Source organism: Lampris incognitus, chromosome 3 (assembly GCF_029633865.1).
Source record: "Lampris incognitus isolate fLamInc1 chromosome 3, fLamInc1.hap2, whole genome shotgun sequence".
Lineage (NCBI taxonomy): Eukaryota > Metazoa > Chordata > Actinopteri > Lampriformes > Lampridae > Lampris > Lampris incognitus.
Window position 1 is genome coordinate 57,947,568 of NC_079213.1, and position 26,078 is coordinate 57,973,645.

The window sequence follows — 26,078 nt, forward strand, 5'->3', positions numbered from 1 at the left end:
GGGTTACTGGTGTTTGTTTAACATGTTACTGGTGCTTATTTAACGGGTTACTGGTGTTTGTTTAACATGTTATTAGTGTTTGTTTAACATGTTACAGGTGCTTATTTAACGGTTAATGGTGTTTGTTTAACAGGTTACTGGTGTTTGTTTTAAAGGTTAATGGTGTTTGTTTAACAGGTTACTTGTGTTTGTTTTACATGTTACTGGTGTTTGTTTAACAGGTTCCTGGTTTTTGTTTAACATGTTACTGGTGCTTATTTAATGGGTTAATGGTCTTTGTTTAACATGTTATTGGTGTTTGTTTAACAAGTTACTGGTGTTTGTTTAACAGGTTACTGGTGTTTAATCAACAGGTTACTGGTGTTTGTTTTACAGGTAACTGGTGTTTGTTCAATATGTTACCCATGTTTATTCAACAGGTTACTGGTGTTTGTTTAATGGTTTACTTGTCTTTGTTTAACAGGTTACTGGTGTTTGTTTAACATGTTACTGGTGCTTATTTAACGGGTTACTTGTATTTGTTTAACAGGTTATTGGTGTTTGTTCAACATGTTACTGGTGCTTATTTAACGGGTTACTGGTGTTTGTTTAACAGGTTACTGGTGTTTAATCAACAGGTTACTGGTGTTTGTTTAACATGTTACAGGTGCTTATTTAACGGGTTAATGGTGTTTGTTTAACAGGTTACTGGTGTTTGTTTTAAAGGTTAATGGTGTTTGTTTAACAGGTTACTTGTGTTTGTTTTACATGTTACTGGTGTTTGTTTAACAGGTTCCTGGTTTTTGTTTAACATGTTACTGGTGCTTATTTAATGGGTTAATGGTCTTTGTTTAACATGTTATTGGTGTTTGTTTAACATGTTACTGGTGTTTGTTTAACAGGTTACTGGTGTTTAATCAACAGGTTACTGGTGTTTGTTTTACAGGTAACTGGTGTTTGTTCAATATGTTACCCATGTTTATTCAACAGGTTACTGGTGTTTGTTTAATGGTTTACTTGTCTTTGTTTAACAGGTTACTGGTGTTTGTTTAACATGTTACTGGTGCTTATTTAACGGGTTACTTGTATTTGTTTAACAGGTTATTGGTGTTTGTTTAACATGTTATTGGTGTTTGTTCAACATGTTACTGGTGCTTATTTAACGGGTTACTGGTGTTTGTTTAACAGGTTACTGGTGTTTGTTTTAAAGGTTAATGGTGCTTGTTTAACAGGTTACTGGTGTTTGTTTAACAGGTTACTGCTGTTTGTTTAACAGGTTACTGGTGTTTGTTTTACAGGTTACTGGTGTTTGTTTAACAGGTTACTGGTGTTTATTTTAAAGGTTAATGGTGTTTGTTTAACAGGTTACTGGTGTTTATTTTAAAGGTTAATGGTGTTTGTTTAATATGTTACTGGTGCTTATTTAACGAGTTACTGGTGTTTGTTTAACATGTTACTGGTGCTTATTTAACGGGTTAATGGTCTTTGTTTAACATGTTATTGGTGTTTGTTTAACATGTTACTGGTGTTTGTTTCACATGTTACAGGTGCTTATTTAACGGGTTAATGGTGTTTGTTTAACAGGTTAACGGTGTTTGTTTTAAAGGTTAATGGTGTTTGTTTAACAGGTTACTTGTGTTTGTTTTACATGTTACTGGTGTTTGTTTAACAGGTTCCTGGTTTTTGTTTAACATGTTACTGGTGCTTATTTAACGGGTTACTGGTGTTTGTTTAACATGTTACCGGTGTTTGTTTCACATGTTACTGGTGCTTATTTAACGGGTTACTGGTATTTGTTTAATATCTTACTGGTGTTTGTTTTAAAGGTGAATGGTGTTTGTTTAACAGGTTACTGGTGTTTTTTTTAGCATGTTACTGGTGTTTGTTTAACAGGTTACTGGTGTTTGTTTAACACGTTACTGGTGCTTATTTAACGGGTTACTGGTGTTTGTTTAACATGTTACTGGTGTTTGTTTAACAGGTTAATGGTGTTTGTCTAACATGTTACTGGTGCTTATTTAACGGGTTACTGGTGTTTGTTTAACATGTTACTGGTGCTTATTTAACGGGTTACTGGTATTTGTTTAATATCTTACTGATGTTTGTTTTAAAGGTGAATGGTGTTTGTTTAACAGGTTACTGGTGTTTGTTTAGCATGTTACTGGTGTTTATTTTAAAGGTTAATGGTGTTTGTTTAATATGTTACTGCTGCTTATTTAAGGAGTTACTGGTGTTTGTTTAACATGTTACTGGTGCTTATTTAACGGGTTACTGGTGTTTGTTTAACAGGTTACTGGTGTTTGTTTAATGGTTTACTTGTCTTTGTTTAACAGGTTACTGGTGCTTATTTAACGGGTTACTTGTATTTGTTTAACAGGTTATTGGTGTTTGTTTAACATGTTACCTACCGGTGTTTGTTTAATATCTTACTGGTGTTTGTTTAACAGGTTACTGGTGTTTCTTTAACAGGTTACTGATATTTGTTCAATATGTTACTTATGTTTATTCAACAGGTTACTGGTGTTTGTTTAATGGTTTGTCTTTGTTTTAAAGGTTAATGGTGTTTGTTTAACAGGTTACTGGTGTTTGTTTTACAGGTTACTGGTGTTTATTTTAATGGTCAATGGTGTTTGTTTCACAGGTTACTGGTGTTTGTTCAACATGTTATTGGTGTTTGTTTAACATGTTACTGTTGCTTATTTAACGGGTTACTGGTGTTTGTTCAACATGTTATTGGTGTTTGTTTAACATGTTACTGTTGCTTATTTAACGAGTTACTGGTGTTTCTTTAACAGGTTACTGATATTTGTTTAATATCTTACTGGTGTTTGTTTTAAAGGTGAATGGTGTTTGTTTAACAGGTTACTGGTGTTTGTTTTAAAGGTTAATGGGGCTTGTTTAACAGGTTACTGGTGTTTGTTTAACAGGTTACTGCTGTTTGTTTAACAGGTTACTTGTGTTTGTTTTACAGGTTACTGGTGTTTGTTTAACAGGTTACTGGTGTTTATTTTAAAGGTTAATGGTGTTTGTTTAATATGTTACTGGTGCTTATTTAACGAGTTACTGATGTTTGTTTAACATGTTACTGGTGCTTATTTAACGGGTTACTGGTGTTTGTTTAACATGTTATTGGTGTTTGTTTAACATGTTACTGTTGCTTATTTAACGGGTTACTGGTGTTTGTTCAACATGTTATTGGTGTTTGTTTAGCATGTTACTGTTGCTTATTTAACGAGTTACTGGTGTTTCTTTAACAGGTTACTGATATTTGTTTAATATCTTACTGGTGTTTGTTTTAAAGGTGAATGGTGTTTGTTTAACAGGTTACTGGTGTTTGTTTTAAAGGTTAATGGGGCTTGTTTAACAGGTTACTGGTGTTTGTTTAACAGGTTACTGCTGTTTGTTTAACAGGTTACTGGTGTTTGTTTAACAGGTTACTGGTGTTTATTTTAAAGGTTAATGGTGTTTGTTTAATATGTTACTGGTGCTTGTTTAACGAGTTACTGATGTTTGTTTAACATGTTACTGGTGCTTATTTAATGGGTTACTGGTGTTTGTTTAACATGTTATTGGTGCTTATTTAACGGGTTACTGGTGTTTGTTTAACGGGTTACTGGTGTTTGTTTAACATGTTACTGGTGTTTGTTTAACATGTTACTGGTGTTTGTTTTAAAGGTTAATGGTGCTTGTTTAACAGGTTACTGGCGTTTGTCTAACATGTTACTGGTGCTTATTTAACGGGTTACTGGTGTTTGTTTAACATGTTACTGGTGTTTGTTTAACAGGTTAATGGTGTTTGTCTAACATGTTACTGGTGCTTATTTAACGGGTTACTGGTGTTTGTTTAACATGTTACTGGTGCTTATTTAACGGGTTACTGGTGTTTGTTTAACATGTTACTGGTGTTTGTTTAACATGTTATTAGTGTTTGTTTAACATGTTACAGGTGCTTATTTAACGGTTAATGGTGTTTGTTTAACAGGTTACTGGTGTTTGTTTTAAAGGTTAATGGTGTTTGTTTAACAGGTTACTTGTGTTTGTTTTACATGTTACTGGTGTTTGTTTAACAGGTTCCTGGTTTTTGTTTAACATGTTACTGGTGCTTATTTAATGGGTTAATGGTCTTTGTTTAACATGTTATTGGTGTTTGTTTAACAAGTTACTGGTGTTTGTTTAACAGGTTACTGGTGTTTAATCAACAGGTTACTGGTGTTTGTTTTACAGGTAACTGGTGTTTGTTCAATATGTTACCCATGTTTATTCAACAGGTTACTGGTGTTTGTTTAATGGTTTACTTGTCTTTGTTTAACAGGTTACTGGTGTTTGTTTAACATGTTACTGGTGCTTATTTAACGGGTTACTTGTATTTGTTTAACAGGTTATTGGTGTTTGTTCAACATGTTACTGGTGCTTATTTAACGGGTTACTGGTGTTTGTTTAACAGGTTACTGGTGTTTAATCAACAGGTTACTGGTGTTTGTTTTACAGGTAACTGGTGTTTGTTCAATATGTTACCCATGTTTATTCAACAGGTTACTGGTGTTTGTTTAATGGTTTACTTGTCTTTGTTTAACAGGTTAGTGGTGTTTGTTTAACATGTTACTGGTGCTTATTTAACGGGTTACTTGTATTTGTTTAACAGGTTATTGGTGTTTGTTCAACATGTTACTGGTGCTTATTTAACGGGTTACTGGTGTTTGTTTAACAGGTTACTGGTGTTTGTTTTAAAGGTTAATGGTGCTTGTTTAACAGGTTACTGGTGTTTGTTTAACAGGTTACTGCTGTTTGTTTAACAGGTTACTGCTGTTTGTTTAACAGGTTACTGGTGTTTGTTTTACAGGTTACTGGTGTTTGTTTAACAGGTTACTGGTGTTTATTTTAAAGGTTAATGGTGTTTGTTTAACAGGTTACTGGTGTTTATTTTAAAGGTTAATGGTGTTTGTTTAATATGTTACTGGTGCTTATTTAACGAGTTACTGGTGTTTGTTTAACATGTTACTGGTGCTTATTTAACGGGTTAATGGTCTTTGTTTAACATGTTATTGGTGTTTGTTTAACATGTTACTGGTGTTTGTTTCACATGTTACAGGTGCTTATTTAACGGGTTAATGGTGTTTGTTTAACAGGTTAACGGTGTTTGTTTTAAAGGTTAATGGTGTTTGTTTAACAGGTTACTTGTGTTTGTTTTACATGTTACTGGTGTTTGTTTAAAGGTTCCTGGTTTTTGTTTAACATGTTACTGGTGCTTATTTAACGGGTTACTGGTGTTTGTTTAACATGTTACCGGTGTTTGTTTCACATGTTACTGGTGCTTATTTAACGGGTTACTGGTATTTGTTTAATATCTTACTGGTGTTTGTTTTAAAGGCGAATGGTGTTTGTTTAACAGGTTACTGGTGTTTTTTTTTAGCATGTTACTGGTGTTTGTTTAACAGGTTACCGGTGTTTGTTTAACATGTTACTGGTGCTTATTTAACGGGTTACTGGTGTTTGTTTAACATGTTACTGGTGTTTGTTTAACAGGTTAATGGTGTTTGTCTAACATGTTACTGGTGCTTATTTAACGGGTTACTGGTGTTTGTTTAACATGTTACTGGTGCTTATTTAACGGGTTACTGGTATTTGTTTAATATCTTACTGATGTTTGTTTTAAAGGTGAATGGTGTTTGTTTAACAGGTTACTGGTGTTTGTTTAGCATGTTACTGGTGTTTGTTTAACAGGTTACCGGTGTTTGTTTTACAGGTAACTGGTGTTTGTTCAATATGTTACTTATGTTTATTCAACAGGTTACTGGTGTTTGTTTAATGGTTTACTTGTCTTTGTTTTAAAGGTTAATGGTGCTTGTTTAACAGGTTACTGGTGTTTGTTTAACAGGTTACTGGTGTTTATTTTAAAGGTTAATGGTGTTTGTTTAATATGTTACTGCTGCTTATTTAAGGAGTTACTGGTGTTTGTTTAACATGTTACTGGTGCTTATTTAACGGGTTACTGGTGTTTGTTTAATGGTTTACTTGTCTTTGTTTAACAGGTTACTGGTGCTTATTTAACGGGTTACTTGTATTTGTTTAACAGGTTATTGGTGTTTGTTTAACATGTTACCTACCGGTGTTTGTTTAATATCTTACTGGTGTTTGTTTAACAGGTTACTGGTGTTTCTTTAACAGGTTACTGATATTTGTTCAATATATTACTTATGTTTATTCAACAGGTTACTGGTGTTTGTTTAATGGTTTGTCTTTGTTTTAAAGGTTAATGGTGTTTGTTTAACAGGTTACTGGTGTTTGTTTTACAGGTTACTGGTGTTTATTTTAATGGTCAATGGTGTTTGTTTCACAGGTTACTGGTGTTTGTTCAACATGTTATTGGTGTTTGTTTAACATGTTACTGTTGCTTATTTAACGGGTTACTGGTGTTTGTTCAACATGTTATTGGTGTTTGTTTAACATGTTACTGTTGCTTATTTAACGAGTTACTGGTGTTTCTTTAACAGGTTACTGATATTTGTTTAATATCTTACTGGTGTTTGTTTTAAAGGTGAATGGTGTTTGTTTAACAGGTTACTGGTGTTTGTTTTAAAGGTTAATGGGGCTTGTTTAACAGGTTACTGGTGTTTGTTTAACAGGTTACTGCTGTTTGTTTAACAGGTTACTTGTGTTTGTTTTACAGGTTACTGGTGTTTGTTTAACAGGTTACTGGTGTTTATTTTAAAGGTTAATGGTGTTTGTTTAATATGTTACTGGTGCTTATTTAACGAGTTACTGATGTTTGTTTAACATGTTACTGCTGCTTATTTAACGGGTTACTGGTGTTTGTTTAACATGTTATTGGTGTTTGTTTAACATGTTACTGTTGCTTATTTAACGGGTTACTGGTGTTTGTTCAACATGTTATTGGTGTTTGTTTAACATGTTACTGTTGCTTATTTAACGAGTTACTGGTGTTTCTTTAACAGGTTACTGATATTTGTTTAATATCTTACTGGTGTTTGTTTTAAAGGTGAATGGTGTTTGTTTAACAGGTTACTGGTGTTTGTTTAATGGTTTACTTGTCTTTGTTTAACAGGTTACTGGTGTTTGTTTAACATGTTACTGGTGCTTATTTAACGGGTTACTTGTATTTGTTTAACAGGTTATTGGTGTTTGTTTAACATGTTATTGGTGTTTGTTCAACATGTTACTGGTGCTTATTTAACGGGTTACTGGTGTTTGTTTAACATGCTACTGGTGTTTGTTTAACAGGTTACTGGTGTTTGTTTAACAGGTTACTGGTGTTTGTTTTACAAGTAACTGGTGTTTGTTCAATATGTTACTCATGTTTATTCAACAGGTTACTGGTGTTTGATTAATGGTTTACTTGTGTTTGTTTAACAGGTTACTGGTGTTTGTTTAACGTGTTACTGGTGCTTATTTAACGGGTTACTTGTATTTGTTTAACAGGTTATTCGTGTTTGTTGAACATGTTACCAGTGTTTGTTTAACAGGTTACTGGTATTTGTTTAACAGCTTACCGGTGTTTGTTTAACAGGTTACTGGTGTTTGTTTTAAAGGTTAATGGTGTTTGTTTAGCAGGTTACTGGTGTTTGTTTAAGATGTTATTGGTGTTTGTTTAACAGGGTACTGGTTTTTGTTTAACATGTTACTTTTGTTTAATCAACAGGTTACTGGTGTTTGTTTAACATGTTATTGGAGTTTGTTTAACATGTTACTGGTGCTTATTTAACGGGTTACTGGTGTTTGTTTAACATGTTACTGGTGCTTATTTAACGGGTTACTGGTGTTTGTTTAACATGTTACTGGTGTTTGTTTAACAGCTTACTGATGTTTAATCAACAGATTACTGGTGTTTGTTTAACATGTTACTGGTGTTTGTTTAATGGTTTACTAGTCTTTTTTTAACAGGTTACTGGTGCTTATTTAACGGGTTACTTGTATTTGTTTAACAGGTTATTGGTGTTTGTTTAACAGGTTACTGGTGTTTGTTTTAAAGGTTAATGGTGTTTGTTTAACAGGTTACTGGTGTTTGTTTTACAGGTTACTGGTGTTTGTTTAACAGGTTACTCGTGTTTGTTTTAAAGGTTAATGGGCTTTGTTTATCAGGTTACTGGTGTTTGTTTAACAGGTTACTGGTGTTTGTTTAACAGGTTACTGATGTTTATTTTAAAGGTTACTGGTGTTTGTTTAACATGTTATTGGTGTTTGTTTAACATGTTACCTACCGGTGTTTGTTTAATATCTTACTGGTGTTTGTTTAACAGGTTACTGGTGTTTCTTTAACAGGTTACTGATATTTGTTCAATATATTACTTATGTTTATTCAACAGGTTACTGGTGTTTGTTTAATGGTTTGTCTTTGTTTTAAAGGTTAATGGTGTTTGTTTAACAGGTTACTGGTGTTTGTTTTACAGGTTACTGGTGTTTATTTTAATGGTCAATGGTGTTTGTTTCACAGGTTACTGGTGTTTGTTCAACATGTTATTGGTGTTTGTTTAACATGTTACTGTTGCTTATTTAACGGGTTACTGGTGTTTGTTCAACATGTTATTGGTGTTTGTTTAACATGTTACTGTTGCTTATTTAACGAGTTACTGGTGTTTCTTTAACAGGTTACTGATATTTGTTTAATATCTTACTGGTGTTTGTTTTAAAGGTGAATGGTGTTTGTTTAACAGGTTACTGGTGTTTGTTTTAAAGGTTAATGGGGCTTGTTTAACAGGTTACTGGTGTTTGTTTAACAGGTTACTGCTGTTTGTTTAACAGGTTACTTGTGTTTGTTTTACAGGTTACTGGTGTTTGTTTAACAGGTTACTGGTGTTTATTTTAAAGGTTAATGGTGTTTGTTTAATATGTTACTGGTGCTTATTTAACGAGTTACTGATGTTTGTTTAACATGTTACTGGTGCTTATTTAACGGGTTACTGGTGTTTGTTTAACATGTTATTGGTGTTTGTTTAACATGTTACTGTTGCTTATTTAACGGGTTACTGGTGTTTGTTCAACATGTTATTGGTGTTTGTTTAACATGTTACTGTTGCTTATTTAACGAGTTACTGGTGTTTCTTTAACAGGTTACTGATATTTGTTTAATATCTTACTGGTGTTTGTTTTAAAGGTGAATGGTGTTTGTTTAACAGGTTACTGGTGTTTGTTTAATGGTTTACTTGTCTTTGTTTAACAGGTTACTGGTGTTTGTTTAACATGTTACTGGTGCTTATTTAACGGGTTACTTGTATTTGTTTAACAGGTTATTGGTGTTTGTTTAACATGTTATTGGTGTTTGTTCAACATGTTACTGGTGCTTATTTAACGGGTTACTGGTGTTTGTTTAACATGCTACTGGTGTTTGTTTAACAGGTTACTGGTGTTTGTTTAACAGGTTACTGGTGTTTGTTTTACAAGTAACTGGTGTTTGTTCAATATGTTACTCATGTTTATTCAACAGGTTACTGGTGTTTGATTAATGGTTTACTTGTGTTTGTTTAACAGGTTACTGGTGTTTGTTTAACGTGTTACTGGTGCTTATTTAACGGGTTACTTGTATTTGTTTAACAGGTTATTCGTGTTTGTTGAACATGTTACCAGTGTTTGTTTAACAGGTTACTGGTATTTGTTTAATAGCTTACCGGTGTTTGTTTAACAGGTTACTGGTGTTTGTTTTAAAGGTTAATGGTGTTTGTTTAGCAGGTTACTGGTGTTTGTTTAAGATGTTATTGGTGTTTGTTTAACAGGGTACTGGTTTTTGTTTAACATGTTACTTTTGTTTAATCAACAGGTTACTGGTGTTTGTTTAACATGTTATTGGAGTTTGTTTAACATGTTACTGGTGCTTATTTAACGGGTTACTGGTGTTTGTTTAACATGTTACTGGTGCTTATTTAACGGGTTACTGGTGTTTGTTTAACATGTTACTGGTGTTTGTTTAACAGCTTACTGATGTTTAATCAACAGATTACTGGTGTTTGTTTAACATGTTACTGGTGTTTGTTTAATGGTTTACTTGTCTTTTTTTAACAGGTTACTGGTGCTTATTTAACGGGTTACTTGTATTTGTTTAACAGGTTATTGGTGTTTGTTTAACAGGTTACTGGTGTTTGTTTTAAAGGTTAATGGTGTTTGTTTAACAGGTTACTGGTGTTTGTTTTACAGGTTACTGGTGTTTGTTTAACAGGTTACTCGTGTTTGTTTTAAAGGTTAATGGGCTTTGTTTATCAGGTTACTGGTGTTTGTTTAACAGGTTACTGGTGTTTGTTTAACAGGTTACTGATGTTTATTTTAAAGGTTACTGGTGTTTGTTTAACATGTTATTGGTGTTTGTTTAACATGTTACTGGTGCTTATTTAACGGGTTACTGGTGTTTGTTTAACATGTTACTGGTGTTTGTTTAACAGGTTACCGGTGTTCGTTTAACAGGTTACTGGTGTTTAATCAACAGGTTACTGGTGTTTGTTTTACAGGTAACTGGTGTTTGTTCAATATGTTACTCATGTTTATTCAACAGGTTACTGGTGTTTGTTTAATGGTTTACTTGTCTTTGTTTAACAGGTTACTGGTGTTTGTTTTACAGGTTACTGGTGTTTATTTTAATGGTCAATGGTGTTTGTTTCACAGGTTACTGGTGTTTGTTCAACATGTTATTGGTGTTTGTTTAACATGTTACTGTTGCTTATTTAACGGGTTACTGGTGTTTGTTCAACATGTTATTGGTGTTTGTTTAACATGTTACTGTTGCTTATTTAACGAGTTACTGGTGTTTCTTTAACAGGTTACTGATATTTGTTTAATATCTTACTGGTGTTTGTTTTAAAGGTGAATGGTGTTTGTTTAACAGGTTACTGGTGTTTGTTTTAAAGGTTAATGGGGCTTGTTTAACAGGTTACTGGTGTTTGTTTAACAGGTTACTGCTGTTTGTTTAACAGGTTACTTGTGTTTGTTTTACAGGTTACTGGTGTTTGTTTAACAGGTTACTGGTGTTTATTTTAAAGGTTAATGGTGTTTGTTTAATATGTTACTGGTGCTTATTTAACGAGTTACTGATGTTTGTTTAACATGTTACTGGTGCTTATTTAACGGGTTACTGGTGTTTGTTTAACATGTTATTGGTGTTTGTTTAACATGTTACTGTTGCTTATTTAACGGGTTACTGGTGTTTGTTCAACATGTTATTGGTGTTTGTTTAACATGTTACTGTTGCTTATTTAACGAGTTACTGGTGTTTCTTTAACAGGTTACTGATATTTGTTTAATATCTTACTGGTGTTTGTTTTAAAGGTGAATGGTGTTTGTTTAACAGGTTACTGGTGTTTGTTTAATGGTTTACTTGTCTTTGTTTAACAGGTTACTGGTGTTTGTTTAACATGTTACTGGTGCTTATTTAACGGGTTACTTGTATTTGTTTAACAGGTTATTGGTGTTTGTTTAACATGTTATTGGTGTTTGTTCAACATGTTACTGGTGCTTATTTAACGGGTTACTGGTGTTTGTTTAACATGCTACTGGTGTTTGTTTAACAGGTTACTGGTGTTTGTTTAACAGGTTACTGGTGTTTGTTTTACAAGTAACTGGTGTTTGTTCAATATGTTACTCATGTTTATTCAACAGGTTACTGGTGTTTGATTAATGGTTTACTTGTGTTTGTTTAACAGGTTACTGGTGTTTGTTTAACGTGTTACTGGTGCTTATTTAACGGGTTACTTGTATTTGTTTAACAGGTTATTCGTGTTTGTTGAACATGTTACCAGTGTTTGTTTAACAGGTTACTGGTATTTGTTTAATAGCTTACCGGTGTTTGTTTAACAGGTTACTGGTGTTTGTTTTAAAGGTTAATGGTGTTTGTTTAGCAGGTTACTGGTGTTTGTTTAAGATGTTATTGGTGTTTGTTTAACAGGGTACTGGTTTTTGTTTAACATGTTACTTTTGTTTAATCAACAGGTTACTGGTGTTTGTTTAACATGTTATTGGAGTTTGTTTAACATGTTACTGGTGCTTATTTAACGGGTTACTGGTGTTTGTTTAACATGTTACTGGTGCTTATTTAACGGGTTACTGGTGTTTGTTTAACATGTTACTGGTGTTTGTTTAACAGCTTACTGATGTTTAATCAACAGATTACTGGTGTTTGTTTAACATGTTACTGGTGTTTGTTTAATGGTTTACTTGTCTTTTTTTAACAGGTTACTGGTGCTTATTTAACGGGTTACTTGTATTTGTTTAACAGGTTATTGGTGTTTGTTTAACAGGTTACTGGTGTTTGTTTTAAAGGTTAATGGTGTTTGTTTAACAGGTTACTGGTGTTTGTTTTAAAGGTTAATGGGCTTTGTTTATCAGGTTACTGGTGTTTGTTTAACAGGTTACTGGTGTTTGTTTAACAGGTTACTGATGTTTATTTTAAAGGTTACTGGTGTTTGTTTAACATGTTATTGGTGTTTGTTTAACATGTTACTGGTGCTTATTTAACGGGTTACTGGTGTTTGTTTAACATGTTACTGGTGTTTGTTTAACAGGTTACCGGTGTTCGTTTAACAGGTTACTGGTGTTTAATCAACAGGTTACTGGTGTTTGTTTTACAGGTAACTGGTGTTTGTTCAATATGTTACTCATGTTTATTCAACAGGTTACTGGTGTTTGTTTAATGGTTTACTTGTCTTTGTTTAACAGGTTACTGGTGTTTGTTTAACATGTTACTGGTGCTTATTTAATGGGTTACTTGTCTTTGTTTAACAGGTTACTGGTGTTTGTTTAACATGTTACTGGTGCTTATTTAACGGGTTACTGGTGTTTGTTTAACATGTTACTGGTGTTTGTTTAACAGCTTACTGGTGTTTGTTTTACAGGTAACTGGTGTTTTTTCAATATGTTACTCATGTTTATTCAACAGGTTACTGGTGCTTGTTTAATGGTTTACTTGTCTTTGTTTAACAGGTTACTGGTGCTTATTTAACAGGTTACTTGTATTTGTTTAACAGGTTATTGGTGTTAGTTTAACATGTTACTGGTGTTTGTTTAATATCTTACTGGTGTTTGTTTTAAAGGTTAATGGTGTTTGTTTTAAAGGTTAATGGTGTTTGTTTAACAGGTGACCGGTGTTTGTTTAACATGTTACTGGTGTTTGTTTAACATGTTACTGGTGCTTATTTAACGGGTCACTGGTGTTTGTTTAACATGTTACTGGTGTTTGTTTAACAGGTTAATGGTGTTTGTCTAACATGTTACCGATGTTTGTTTAACATATTACTGGTGCTTATTTAACGGGGCACTGGTGTTTGTTTAACATGTTACTGGTGCTTATTTAACAGGTTACTGGTGTTTGTTTAACATGTTACTGGTGTTTGTTTAACATGTTATTGGTGTTTGTTTAACATGTTACTGGTGCTTATTTAACGAGTTACTGGTGTTTGTTTTAAAGGTTAATGGTGTTTCTTTAACAGGCTACTGATGTTTGTTTTAAAGGTTAATGGTGTTTGTTTAACAGGTTACTGGTGTTTGTTTTAAAGGTTACTGGTGTTTGTTTAACAGGTTACTGATGTTTAATCAACAGGTTACTGGTGTTTGTTTAACATGTTATTGGTGTTTGTTCAACATGTTACTGGTGCTTATTTAACGGGTTACTGGTGTTTGTTTAACATGCTACTGGTGTTTGTTTAACAGGTTACTGGTGTTTGTTTAACAGGTTACTGGTGTTTGTTTTACAAGTAACTGGTGTTTGTTCAATATGTTACTCATGTTTATTCAACAGGTTACTGGTGTTTGATTAATGGTTTACTTGTGTTTGTTTAACAGGTTACTGGTGTTTGTTTAACGTGTTACTGGTGCTTATTCAACGGGTTACTTGTATTTGTTTAACAGGTTATTGGTGTTTGTTTAACATGTTACCAGTGTTTGTTTAACAGGTTACTGGTATTTGTTTAATATCTTACCGGTGTTTGTTTAACAGGTTACTGGTGTTTGTTTTAAAGGTTAATGGTGTTTGTTTAGCAGGTTACTGGTGTTTGTTTAAGATGTTATTGGTGTTTGTTTAACAGGCTACTGGTGTTTGTTTAACATGTTACTTTTGTTTAATCAACAGGTTACTGGTGTTTGTTTAACATGTTATTGGAGTTTGTTTAACATGTTACTGGTGCTTATTTAACGGGTTACTGGTGTTTGTTTAACATGTTACTGGTGTTTGTTTAACAGCTTACTGATGTTTAATCAACAGATTACTGGTGTTTGTTTAACATGTTACTGGTGTTTGCTTAACAGGCTACTGGTGTTTGTTTAATGGTTTACTTGTCTATTTTTAACAGGTTACCGGTGATTATTTAACGGGTTACTTGTATTTGTTTAACAGGTTATTGGTGTTTGTTTAACAGGTTACTGATGTTTGTTTTAAAGGTTAATGGTGTTTGTTTAACATGTTACTCATGTTTGTTTTACAGGTTACTGGTGTTTGTTTAACAGGTTACTCGTGTTTGTTTTAAAGGTTAATGGGCTTTGTTTAACAGGTTACTGGTGTTTGTTTAACAGGTTACTGGTGTTTGTTTAACAGGTTACTGATGTTTATTTTAAAGGTTACTGGTGTTTGTTTAACATGTTGTTGGTGTTTGTTTAACATGTTACTGGTGCTTATTTAACGGGTTACTGGTGTTTGTTTAACATGTTACTGGTGTTTGTTTAACAGGTTACTGGTGTTCGTTTAACAGGTTACTGGTGTTTAATCAACATGTTACTGGTGTTTGTTTTACAGGTAACTGGTGTTTGTTCAATATGTTACCCATGTTTATTCAACAGGTTACTGGTGTTTGTTTAATGGTTTACTTGTCTTTGTTTAACAGGTTACTGGTGTTTGTTTAACGTGTTACTGGTGCTTATTTAACGGGTTACTTGTATTTGTTTAACAGGTTATTGGTGTTTGTTTAACATGTTACCAGTGTTTGTTTAACAGGTTACTGGTATTTGTTTAATATCTTATCGGTGTTTGTTTAACATGTTACTGGTGCTTATTTAACGGGTTACTTGTATTTGTTTAACAGGTTATTGGTGTTTGTTTAACATGTTACTGGTGCTTATTTAACGGGTCACTGGTGTTTGTTTAACATGTTACTGGTGTTTTTTTTACAGGTAACTGGTGTTTGTTCAATATGTTACTCATGTTTATTCAACAGGTTACTGGTGTTTGTTTAATGGTTTACTTGTCTTTGTTTAACAGGTTACTGGTGCTTATTTAACAGGTTACTTGTATTTGTTTAACAGGTTATTGGTGTTAGTTTAACATGTTACTGGTGTTTGTTTAATATCTTACTGGTGTTTGTTTAACAGGTTACTGGTGTTTGTTTTAAAGGTTAATGGTGTTTGTTTAACAGGTGACCGGTGTTTGTTTTACAGGTTACTGGTGTTTGTGTAACAGGGTACTGGTGTTTGTTTTAAAGTTTACTGGTGTTTAATCAACAGGTTACTGGTGTTTGTTTTACAGGTAACTGGTGTGTGTTCAATATGTTACTTAGTTTATTCAACAGGTTACTGGTGTTTGTTTAATGGTTTACTTGTCTTCGTTTAACAGGTTACTGGTGTTTGTTTAACATGTTACTGGTGCTTATTTAATGGGCTACTTGTATTTGTTTAACATGTTACTGGTGTTTGTTTAACAGGTTACTGGTGTTTAATCAACAGGTTACTGGTGTTTGTTTAACAAGTTACTGGTGACATTGACTTACTACCACTCAGAGAGTCATGAGTAGGCTACCTATCACCTTATACAATTTCACATGGTCCTTCGAGCCGGATGTTGATGGTTTCTGTGGATTGAAGATGCCTTCATAAGAGAACCCAGATGTGCGACCCAAGCATGCTGTATGGCCTCCAGTCTGGATGAATGAATATGAAGTCAACCTCCCTAGTTGGAGGCAACATCCTCAAGCGAATGTAAGTCGCACAGAACAGCAGCGAGCAGTTGAAGAACACTCACTATTCAGCCATGATCTGGAGGGATACGCCCAGATGACGCCCCTCACGCAATGGCGGAACAATGGGCCAATACAACAGCGTTCCTTTGGCGCTGAAGCACCACTGAACCCTGGATGGAAGAGCAATGTGGAAGCCCCCTACAGCATGCCACCGTGGGTTCCCTATCCTTCCCCCGCGGCCTCATCAGAGGTTATGAGAGCAATTCGGCAGCTCCAAGAGGAGAACCAACGGTTACAAATGGCTGTCAGATATGAGACGTCATATAGACCACAGCGCTCCACAACCGCTCCCTCAGCCTCATCAATCAGTCCCTACACCACTGATCCGGTCCTTCTCGCAGCCAGAACAGTTGACAGCGCCCAGCGGTTTACTCGGGCCAGCAGCTAATACTGGAAATGACCTGGTTAGGCAAGAGGAGGAAGAGGAGGATTGGCCACCACCTCCACCGCCATTAGGGGAGGAGCTGGTGGATGAGCTGGCATTCAGACTCCGCTCGATGAAACAGGAGCCGCCACAGACACCGAGCCCGGAGTATTGGGAACCTGACCATGGTTCACAGGCGTCAGCTGAGTCGATAGAGGAGTCTGACAGAGAGTATGGTGGAGCAACTGTCCCTCGACCTCTGCGCCGCGAACATTCAGCAGCAAGGCAAGTCTTGACTCATCCTCAGCACTCCTCTACATCTTTTCAGCAGGAGAAGACCTACCATGGACCGAAACCCATACCGAAGTTCACTAAAGAGGATCCGAGGGAGTTTGCAAGACTTAAGATGGCTTTGGAGAATATTCTGCCTGAAGACACAACCGAAAGATTCAAATATCAGGTGCTTACAGATCACTTGAAATTCAAAGAAGCGTTGCTAATAGCAGACTCCTATAGCAACTCCCGCTATCCATACCGCGACACCATGGCCTCCCTCATCTCCCACTACAGACAGCCACATCATCTGGCCTTACAGCGAATCGCGGAGGTGATGGATGGACCTACCATTCGCAGTGGTGATAAATCGAGCTTTAAGAAGGTTTGCTTTGCATGTGAGAGCTCTGGTAGGAATGCTAGACCAGTTGGGTGAAGAGGGTAATATTCAGCTTCAGTGTGGTTCACATGTTGCGAGACTTGCAGCCAAGTTACCACATGACCTGCATGCCAACTTCAAGAGATACATTCATCCACTAAAGATCAAAGTCCCAACCCTCCTGAACTTTGCTGACTGGTTGGAGTACGAGCTGGAAATCCAACACACCGGACTCAGGCTTGGCCACAGCGAAAGGAAGGAAGCCATAGAGTCAAAGAAAGATCAACACAAAGACAACAAGGGACGCAAGACAATCAGTGTCTTACATGGTGCGGAACCAACTGTCGCCACTGTTACAGAGCCTGCCACATCCCCCAACACGTCTCAAGATAGCCCGAAAGTGTATTGCCCATACTGCAAGAACACAGAGCATTACCTGTCCCAGTGCTCAGATTTCAGTCAACTGACTAATGAACAGAAGGGCAATTGGGTTAAGTCCAGCAAGAAATGTTGGAGGTGTGAATGTGGCCACCAAGCGAAACAGTGTCGTCTAAGAGCGACTTGTAAGATATGCAAAGGGAAACATATTGAAGTACTGCACGACCTTAGCAGGAAGCCAGTGGGAGAGGAGGACGCTGCTCATGTAGGTGCACTGAGTGAAATCCTCTATCTGGATCGCCAGTGGGTTGCAGTCAGGTGCTGTTGAAGATCACGAAAGTCATTCTCCGGAATGGGGATCAAACAGTGGAGACCTATGCGATACCGGACGACGGGTCCGAGAGGACCATTCTTCTCCAAGCCGCGACCAAACAGCTGGGTCTCAAAGGAACACCAGAACAGTTAGCACTGAGAACAGTCCGACAAGGCATCAGAGTTGTCCATGGTTCAGCCGTCTCGTTTACCATTTCCTCTGCCAACCAGCCGCATCACAGACATAAGATCAAGGGTGCATTCACTGCAGAGGAACTGGGGCTGGCAGAACATACTCGGTCAGTGGCAGCTCTGCAACGCAAGTACTAGCATCTTAAGGGACTGCCGCTCCACTCACTGGACAGGGTTTGGCCCCTTCTGCAGATAGGCTCCGATTACCCGGAGCTGATCATGCCGATCGAACCAGTTCGTATAGGTCCGCCGGGTGGGCCAGCAGCAGTCAACACCAAGCTGGGATGGACTCTCCAGGGTTCAACAAAGTTTGTGAAAGGATGCATCCCCTCATCACAGTGCTTTCTGGTGGCCAAATTCTCCCCAACAGAAGAACTGTCCAGGCACGTGGAGAGACTCTGGCAGCTGGACACGCTGCCTTACCGGAGTGAGAAGCTTGTCACCAGGTCAAGACAGGAGGCAGTGAACCTGCTGGACACCAAGACCATCAGAGTGAACACCCATGGAGTTGGAAGGTACGCTACCCCCCTGCTGAGGGTGAATATGCCCCAACTACAGGCTCCCAAAGAGGCAGTGGTGGCAAACCTGCGCAGTGTGGAGAAACGCCTTGCCAAGGACCCAGAGAAAGCAGCAGTATACAGCGTGGAGATACAGAAGTTGGAGCAGGCTGGCTGCTGCCTCGTCAGAGATGGACCAGGGAGAAACCTGGTACATCCCCCATCACCTGGTCCAGCACAATGGCAAGAACAGGTTAGTTTTCAACTGTTCATTCAGGTATCGGGATAACAACCTCAATGAGCTCCTCCTGCCAGGACCTACCTTGGGCTCCTCCCTGCTTGGCGTACTCCTGCACTTCCGGGAACATTCTTTCGCGGTCAGTAGCGACATAAAGGTGATGTTCCGCCAGGTGCAACTTCTGGCCCAAGACAAGCCACTGCTCCGCTTTCTTTGGCGAGACCTCAAGAGGGAGGCTGCTCCGAGAGTGTATGAATGGCAGGTCCTTCCCTTTGGGACAACCTGTAGCCCATGCTGCGCCACGTATACGCTACAGAAGCATGTCATCGACCACAGCCTGCCTGGAGAGGATGTCCGTGAAGCTGTAGAGAGGAGCTTCTACGTGGACAACACCTCCAGAGTGTGCCTTTGGTGGATGAGGCAAAGCAGCTGGTGGACAAACTGAAGGCGCTCCTAGCTACAGGTGGCATGGAGCTGAGGCAGTGGGCCAGCAACATTCCCGAGGTGATCAGTCACCTACCCAAAGAAGCCCGAGCAGAAAGCAGTGAGCTCTGGCTCAGTCAAGATCCAGCGGGCGCGGACCCTCAGGAACAGACCCTCAGGCTGCGTTGGTCATGTCAGTCAGATACCCTGGGCTACAAGTGTCGGCTGCCAGAAACCCCCACTCCCACAATGAGAAACATCTACCGTGTCCTTGCAAGCCAATATGATCCATTGGGGTTCATTGTGCCTGACACGACAAGAGCTAAGGTACTGGTGCGACCGCTGTGGGCCAAACAGAGAGAGTGGGATGATCCCTTGCTGCCCGGCAAGCCTCTCCAGTCCTGGGAAACCTGGGAAGAGGAACTGAGACACCTGCACCTGATCTCTTTTCCCCACTGCTATGTGAGGGCCAAGATGGATCTGCCAGACAGCGTCAGAGATGTACACATATTCTGTGACGCCTCCGAGTGTGCCTACGGGTCCGCGGCTTATCTACGCACAGAAGATCCACAGGGGCAGGTCCAAGTCGCATTCCTGACCGCCCGATCGAGAGTGACCCCAAAGCGCCAACAGTCCATACCACGATTGGAGCTCTGCGCTGCCGTCACAGGAGCTCAGCTGGCCGCTCTGCTGAAGAGGGAGCTCACTTTGCCCCTGCGCAGAATTGTCTTGTGGTCAGACTCCACGACAGTCTTGACCTGGCTTCAGTCAGACTCGTGCCACTACAAAGTGTTTGTTGGCACCAGAGTAGCTGAGATCCAAGACCTGACTGATGCTCAAGCCTGGCACTATGTGGACTCTGCCAGTAATCCAGCAGATGATCTGACCTGTGGCCTGACCTTGCAGGAGCTTGCCTCGACAGACAGTCGATGGTGTCAGGGCCCAGTCTTCCTGCGACAGTCACCTGACCACTGGCCAGCCAAACCTGCTACTGAGGTACCAGATGATCCCACTGAGGTGAGGAAGCCAACCTTCTGCGCTCTGTCCATCACATCCACTGACCCTACACTACCTGATCAAGGTCAGTTCAGCAGCTTCAAAGAGCTGATCGAAGCAACAGCGTTATCTCATCATGGGGCAGCAGGCTTGCAAGGGAGCCCTTCTGCTGAAGCCTATATAGAAGGAGAGAGAGAAGTTCTGAGACAGGCTCAAAAACAGTACTTCCCAGAAGAGCTCAAGAACTTGAGAGAAAGCAAACCTGTGTCGTCCACGAGTCACCTGCTGACCTTGGATCCGGAATGTGACGAGAGCACGAAGCTTATCTGGTTGGGTGGAAGACTACGACGTAGTCACCAGTTAGAGCCTTACACCATGCATCCTATCGTCTTGGACCCTGCACACCCAGTGACCAAGTTGGTCATCCAGGACACTGACAATGAGCTACGACATCCTGGATCGGAGCGGCTGTACGCAGAACTCCGCCGGAGATATTGGATTCTCAAGGGAAGAGAAGCCATTAAGAAACAACAGTGGATCTGCATGGACTGCTAACGATGGAGGGCCAAACCCACTGTTCCGAAGATGTCGGACCTTCCTGAAGCTCGTCTGCATCTGTACAAGCCGGTGTTCATCTCCACCGGGGTTGACTTCTTCGGGCCTCTTCAAGTGAAAGTAGGCAGACGGAACGAGAAGAGGTGGGGAGTGCTGTTTAAGTGCATGACGACTAGGGCAGTCCACATAGAACTCCTGACCAGCCTCGACTCAGATTCCTTTCTTATGGCATTTAGGAGGTTCATTGCTCGGAGAGGGAAACTATGGAGCTTCTGTCTGACCAGGGCACCAACTTCAAGGGTGGAGAGCGAGAGCTACAGGAGGCCTTTGGAGCTCTGCATCACACCCTTCAAGAGCGGCTGGCGAAGACTCAGATCAAGTTCCAGTTCAACCCACCAAGTGCCCCTCATTTCGGGGGTGTCTGGGAACGTGAGATAAGATCTATCAAGACCGCCCTCACCGCCACTGTGAAAGCATAGACCGTCACTGAGGAAGGGCTCAACACCGTTCTCATTGAAGTGGAGGGCATCTTGAACTCCAAACCCTTGGGGTACGTGTCAACTGATGTGGCAGACCCAGAACCCGTGACCCCAAACTTGCTTGTCATGGGGCGGCTGGACCCAACCATGCCCCAAGCTGTTTACCAGGAGTCAGAGCTTCTGAGTCGCCGCCGATGGAAACACTGCCAAGTGTTGGCTGACCAGTTTTGGAGACACTTCGTGAGGTATTACCTGCCTGCTCTCCAGACCCGCTCCAAGTGGTGGAACGACTCAGAGAACCTCCAGTCCGATACGGTTGTCATGATCGTCGACCCACAGCTGTCAAGGGCATCTTGGCCAATAGGGAAAGTGAGCAGGGTTTTCCCAGGAGCAGACGGACAAATCCGTGCTGCTGAAGTCAACATTGAAGGCAAGACCTACATGAGACCAGTTGCCCGCCTCATCAAGCTCCCTGCCATTCCAGATGAGGACACTGTGTGAATCTTCTCCGTCAGAGACAAACACGGCACGCCATATTTGGGGGTGGCTGTTAAGAAGATTCCATATCCTTCTCTTTGTTTTAGTTTATTAATATCTCTTAGATATTATGAGTAGTATTTTAGTTTAGAATAGGCCTATATTTCATGTTCATTCCTAAAGTCCCGCCTACTCTATGTTTCTATTGGTTAATGGTGAAGTAGCCTGTTTCCTATTGGTTAGCTAGGTTGTCAATCATCCCCTGTAGCTAACATGTCATGTCATGTCCTCAGTTGCTCCGGCAAAGTTTGGAAAAGACACACGAGTGCCGACCAGTGGTTATTAGCCCAAAGTTCTACAACTAGCTAAGAATTAGTAACGAGAAATAGTGAATGAGCGTTTGTTTGGACATCGTTTGTCGAAGTGTGCGTCCATCGAGAGGCAAGTACGGTAGTATTTCTGTTGATTTGTACAATGTAGATGTAAATGAACCTAGCTAAAATAAGCTAATGCTAGCTACAGTTATTGGACCTGCGTGGGGATAACTAGAGTTAAACTAATGTGTAAGAGTGGCTAATGTTATTTGATTGCTATGTAGCCTGTAATGTAAGACGAATGATTGGTTGTAGCCTAACTAAATTTGAATGATTTACTTACAAGGATCTAATTATTTCTGTTCTATTGCTGTAGTAGTGTATTTCATAGCACTACTGTAATGTGAATAATATTGTTTATTTCTGTTATTCCAGAACCACAACTCATAACACAAATATACATACAACTCATTATACAAACTATGTACAACGAGACAACTGTTCAGTGCGTGAAGATTTATTAAGAGTCATAAAAGGAAGACCATCTGTCTCTGTGCATTCTTACCGATGCCCCACGGTGACATTGACTTACTACCAGTCAGAGAGTCACGAGTAGGCTACCTATCACCTTATACAATTTCACAGTGTTTATTCATCAGGTTACTGGTATTTGTTTAATAGTTTACTGGTGTTTGTTTAACAGGTTACTGGCGTTTGTTTTACAGGTTACTGGTGTTTGTTTTACAGGTTACTGGTGTTTGTTTCAACAGGTTACTGGTGTTTGTTTTAAAGGTTACTGGTGTTTGTTTCAACAGGTTACTGGCGTTTGTTTAACAGGTTACCGGTGTTGGCTTTACAGGTACTGGTGTTTGTTTAATAGTTTACTGGTGTTTGTTTAACAGGTTACTAGCATTTGTTTTACAGGTTACTGGTGTTTGTTTAACAGGTTACCGGTGTTGGCTTTACAGGTACTGGTGTTTGTTTAACAGGTTACTGGCGTTGGCTTTACAGGTTACTGTTTTTTGTTTAACAGGTTACTAGCGTTTGTTTTACAGGTTACTGGTGTTTGTTTAACAGGTTACTAGCGTTTGTTTTACAGGTTACTGGTGTTTGTTTAACAGGTTACTGGCGTTTGTTTAACAGGTTACTGGTGTTGGTTTAACAGGTTACTGGTGTTTGTTTAATAGTTTTCTGATGTTTGTTTAACAGGTTACTGGTGTTTGTTTAAGGTTACTGGTGTTTGTTTTACAGGTTACTGGCGTTTGTTTAACAGTTTACTGGCGTTGGCTTTACAGGTTACTGTTTTTTGTTTAACAGGTTACTGGCGTTTGTGTAACATGTTACTGGCATTTGTTTAACAGGTTACTGGTGTTGGTTTAACAGGTTACTGGTGTTTGTTTTACAGGTTAGTGGTGATTAACAGGTTACTGGTGTTTGTTTAACAGGTTACTGGTGTTGGTTTTACAGGTTAGTGGTGTTTAACAGGTTACTGGTGTTGGTTTTACAGGTTAGTGGTGATTAACAGGTTAGTGGTGTTTGTTTAACAGGTTACTGGTGTTGGTTTTACAGGTTAGTGATGTTTAACAGGTTATTGGTTTTGGTTTAACAGGTTACTGGTGTTGGTTTTACAGGTTAGTGGTGTTTAACAGGTTACTGGTGTTGGTTTAACAGGTTACTGGTGTTGGTTTAACAGGTTACTGGTGTTTGTTTTACAGGTTACTGGTGTTTGAAAGCCGTCTTACCTGAAGTCTAGGTGTGTTAGTTGCAGTAACATGCAGATTTCAGGAGAACAGCAGGTCAGTCTGTTAAAACCAAGATTCAACTCCGACACTGAAGACTGAAACATGACAAGTCTACAGACAGCAGAGAGAGAGAAAAAAAAACAGAAGTGAGACTTATCGAAAATCTTTTAAATAAATGAGCCCAAAACATTGTTCAGTTAAAAATAATAATGACAGACTGGTGTTCAACATGACTGGTACATTAAAAGTCAGTCGAACCTAAGACGGCAAAAATTATGGCACAAGTCTTTCGAGACGCTCCAAATCTTATATTTTGCAATTCTCTGAGCGCTTCCTAACTATCCCAAAGAACAGTCACACTTTATTTGAAGGGGTGTGCATAAGACTGACATGACACTGTCATGAACATGAAGGAGTCTTAATGGCAACAGTCATAAACATTCATAAAGTGTCATTCGGTCAGTTATGTCATTTTTAACACTGAGTTGACATTGGTCGAGATTTCTGTTTTCAGGCTACAGACATGTGAAATAAATAGCATGTCTGGAAGTGTAGTATGGGAAGACGGCGGCGCAAATTCACGTTTGCAGCAGCCTCACCCAGTAGGTGTGGGAAGATGGCAGCGTGAATTCTCGTTTGTGGCAGCCTCACCCAGTATCGTCCATGCAGCATCTTTGTCCATGTCTGCGTCTAAGTTTGTCTTCGTTTGATGGCTGGGAGAGCTTGGTCTGCTGCATCCTGTGGGCCCAGGGACCACGGCCCTGGCCGGAGCTGTGCCCAAAGAGGAAACACTGAGGGCGGTCTGATAGGACGCGGAAGCGGGGCAGGCTAAGCAACTGCTAGCTCATGCAGACTGGCAGTTCCGATAACACTGAGGGTGGTATGGCAGCGGCCTCGCCTAGCCTTAACTGTGTTTTTAGTGTCATCGTGTGGAGTGCGGGGAGGTGTGTCAAAGGTGTCTGGCTGGGAGAACTGGCATTGGATCAGCTGAGGAAGCCTGGTCTGCTGTGTCCAGTAGGCCCAAGGACCACAGCTCTGACCGGAGCTGCGCCTGAAGAGGAAACACCGAGGGCGGTCTGACAGGACATGGAAGTGGGGCAGGCTAAGCAACTGCTAGCCCATGCAGACCGGCTCTACATAACACATGATCTCACTTTTTTAAGCGATAGTGCTTTATTTTTAGCATTATTAATGTTGTGTGGCTGTAGAGGAGAAAAACCCATAAATATAAAGCAGCACGTCATCAGTGAAACCTTTGCGAAGCCACCTGTTGCACATTCAACAACAAAACCATTAAAGAATCTTTAGTTGAAAGCTAAATGAATGACAAACAATAATACTGAATCAGTTGCAGACCACAGCTGGGATTCAACAAAACATTTAGTCACTCCATGTGGCTCGACTTATTCTAAAATCAAAAATGTGCCCTAAATTAAAATTAATTGAGAGTTATAAATGAAAATAGTTTTTTTTAACCGTTTCCTGCTGGTCTGGGAATCAAACCAGTGACCAGAAGTGGGCTTGTGACCGCAGCGTCCCAAGCCCACTTCTCTAACCTTTGGGCCATGGCTGCCCCAGCCGTATGCAAACTAATGCAATTAATGCATTACACATTCCTCTCACCTGTTTTTATCTGACTGACATGAAACTATAAGAACTCACCACCCTCACTACACTCCTGAACCCAATAAGTGGCCCGCGGGCCCAACCTAGCCCAATGTCTGCCCACACCGACCCACTGGCACTAAGACACCTGTTGTAACATGTGAAATATAGTGTGCAACATGTGAAATAAAGTGTGTGCTGCTCTACTTTATTTTGACCTCACCCACACCGTAACCTTGACCTATGCTGTAAAGCGCACGTAGACATAAGACGAACTCCACCCTCTCTATGGCTCCTGACTAGACAGAGCCGCTCCCTAGTTAAGTCACATATAATCAATAACTGTCCGAAACCAACAACATGGCCTGCACACAAAAGCAGAAAGTCGACCAGGAAAACTGTCAGTTCAAATCTGACTGGACTGCTCAGTTTTGTTTTATTTTACCGCACCACGCCAACGCCAAACAGGTTACTGGTGTTGGTTTAACATGCACATGTTAAACCAACACCAGTAACCTGTGGTCTGCATGCACATCCAGCATGTGCATGCAGACTGCAGCTGTCTGCACAAGGGACGATCTCAAGCACCACTTCAACACTATGCATGCTGCCAGTTGTAATGCCAACTACCCTACACAATCAAAACTGGAGGGGAGAAGTGTCCAAACCACATGGCTTATCCACAGGGGTAACTCAAGGGTCACTGCTCGGTCCCCTCCTCTTCTCAATACACCTTCTCAGTTGGTGCAATCTTCCACTCCCATGGTTCCTCACACCATTGGTATGGTGATGATCAGAAGTAGAATCAGAACTTTTTCGTCCACGAGGGGAAGTTGGGTATACCCAGCTCTTCCCATTGTTCCCGCCAGATGAGCTCACAGTCTCGGCACGGATATCGTCATGCCTTGCTGATATCTCTGCATGGATGAAAGAACGCCAC

At 39.3% G+C, this 26,078-nt stretch overlaps 1 protein-coding gene across 2 annotated transcripts in view; it reads right to left on the reverse strand.

Moving 5' to 3' along the window:
* Positions 1-26,078, reverse strand: part of lrrc40 (leucine rich repeat containing 40) — a 174,023-nt gene that overhangs the window by 86,447 nt on the left and 61,498 nt on the right. Inside the window, exons 12-13 of one of the 2 annotated variants that reach the window (XM_056275812.1) lie at positions 24,185-24,304; positions 23,534-23,644 (exon numbers count right to left, since the gene is read on the reverse strand). In XM_056275812.1, coding sequence (XP_056131787.1) covers positions 23,534-23,644; positions 24,185-24,304 — 231 coding nt within the window. The remainder of the gene's footprint in view (positions 1-23,533; positions 23,645-24,184; positions 24,305-26,078) is intronic. The other variant, XM_056275813.1, reaches the window with a different exon arrangement.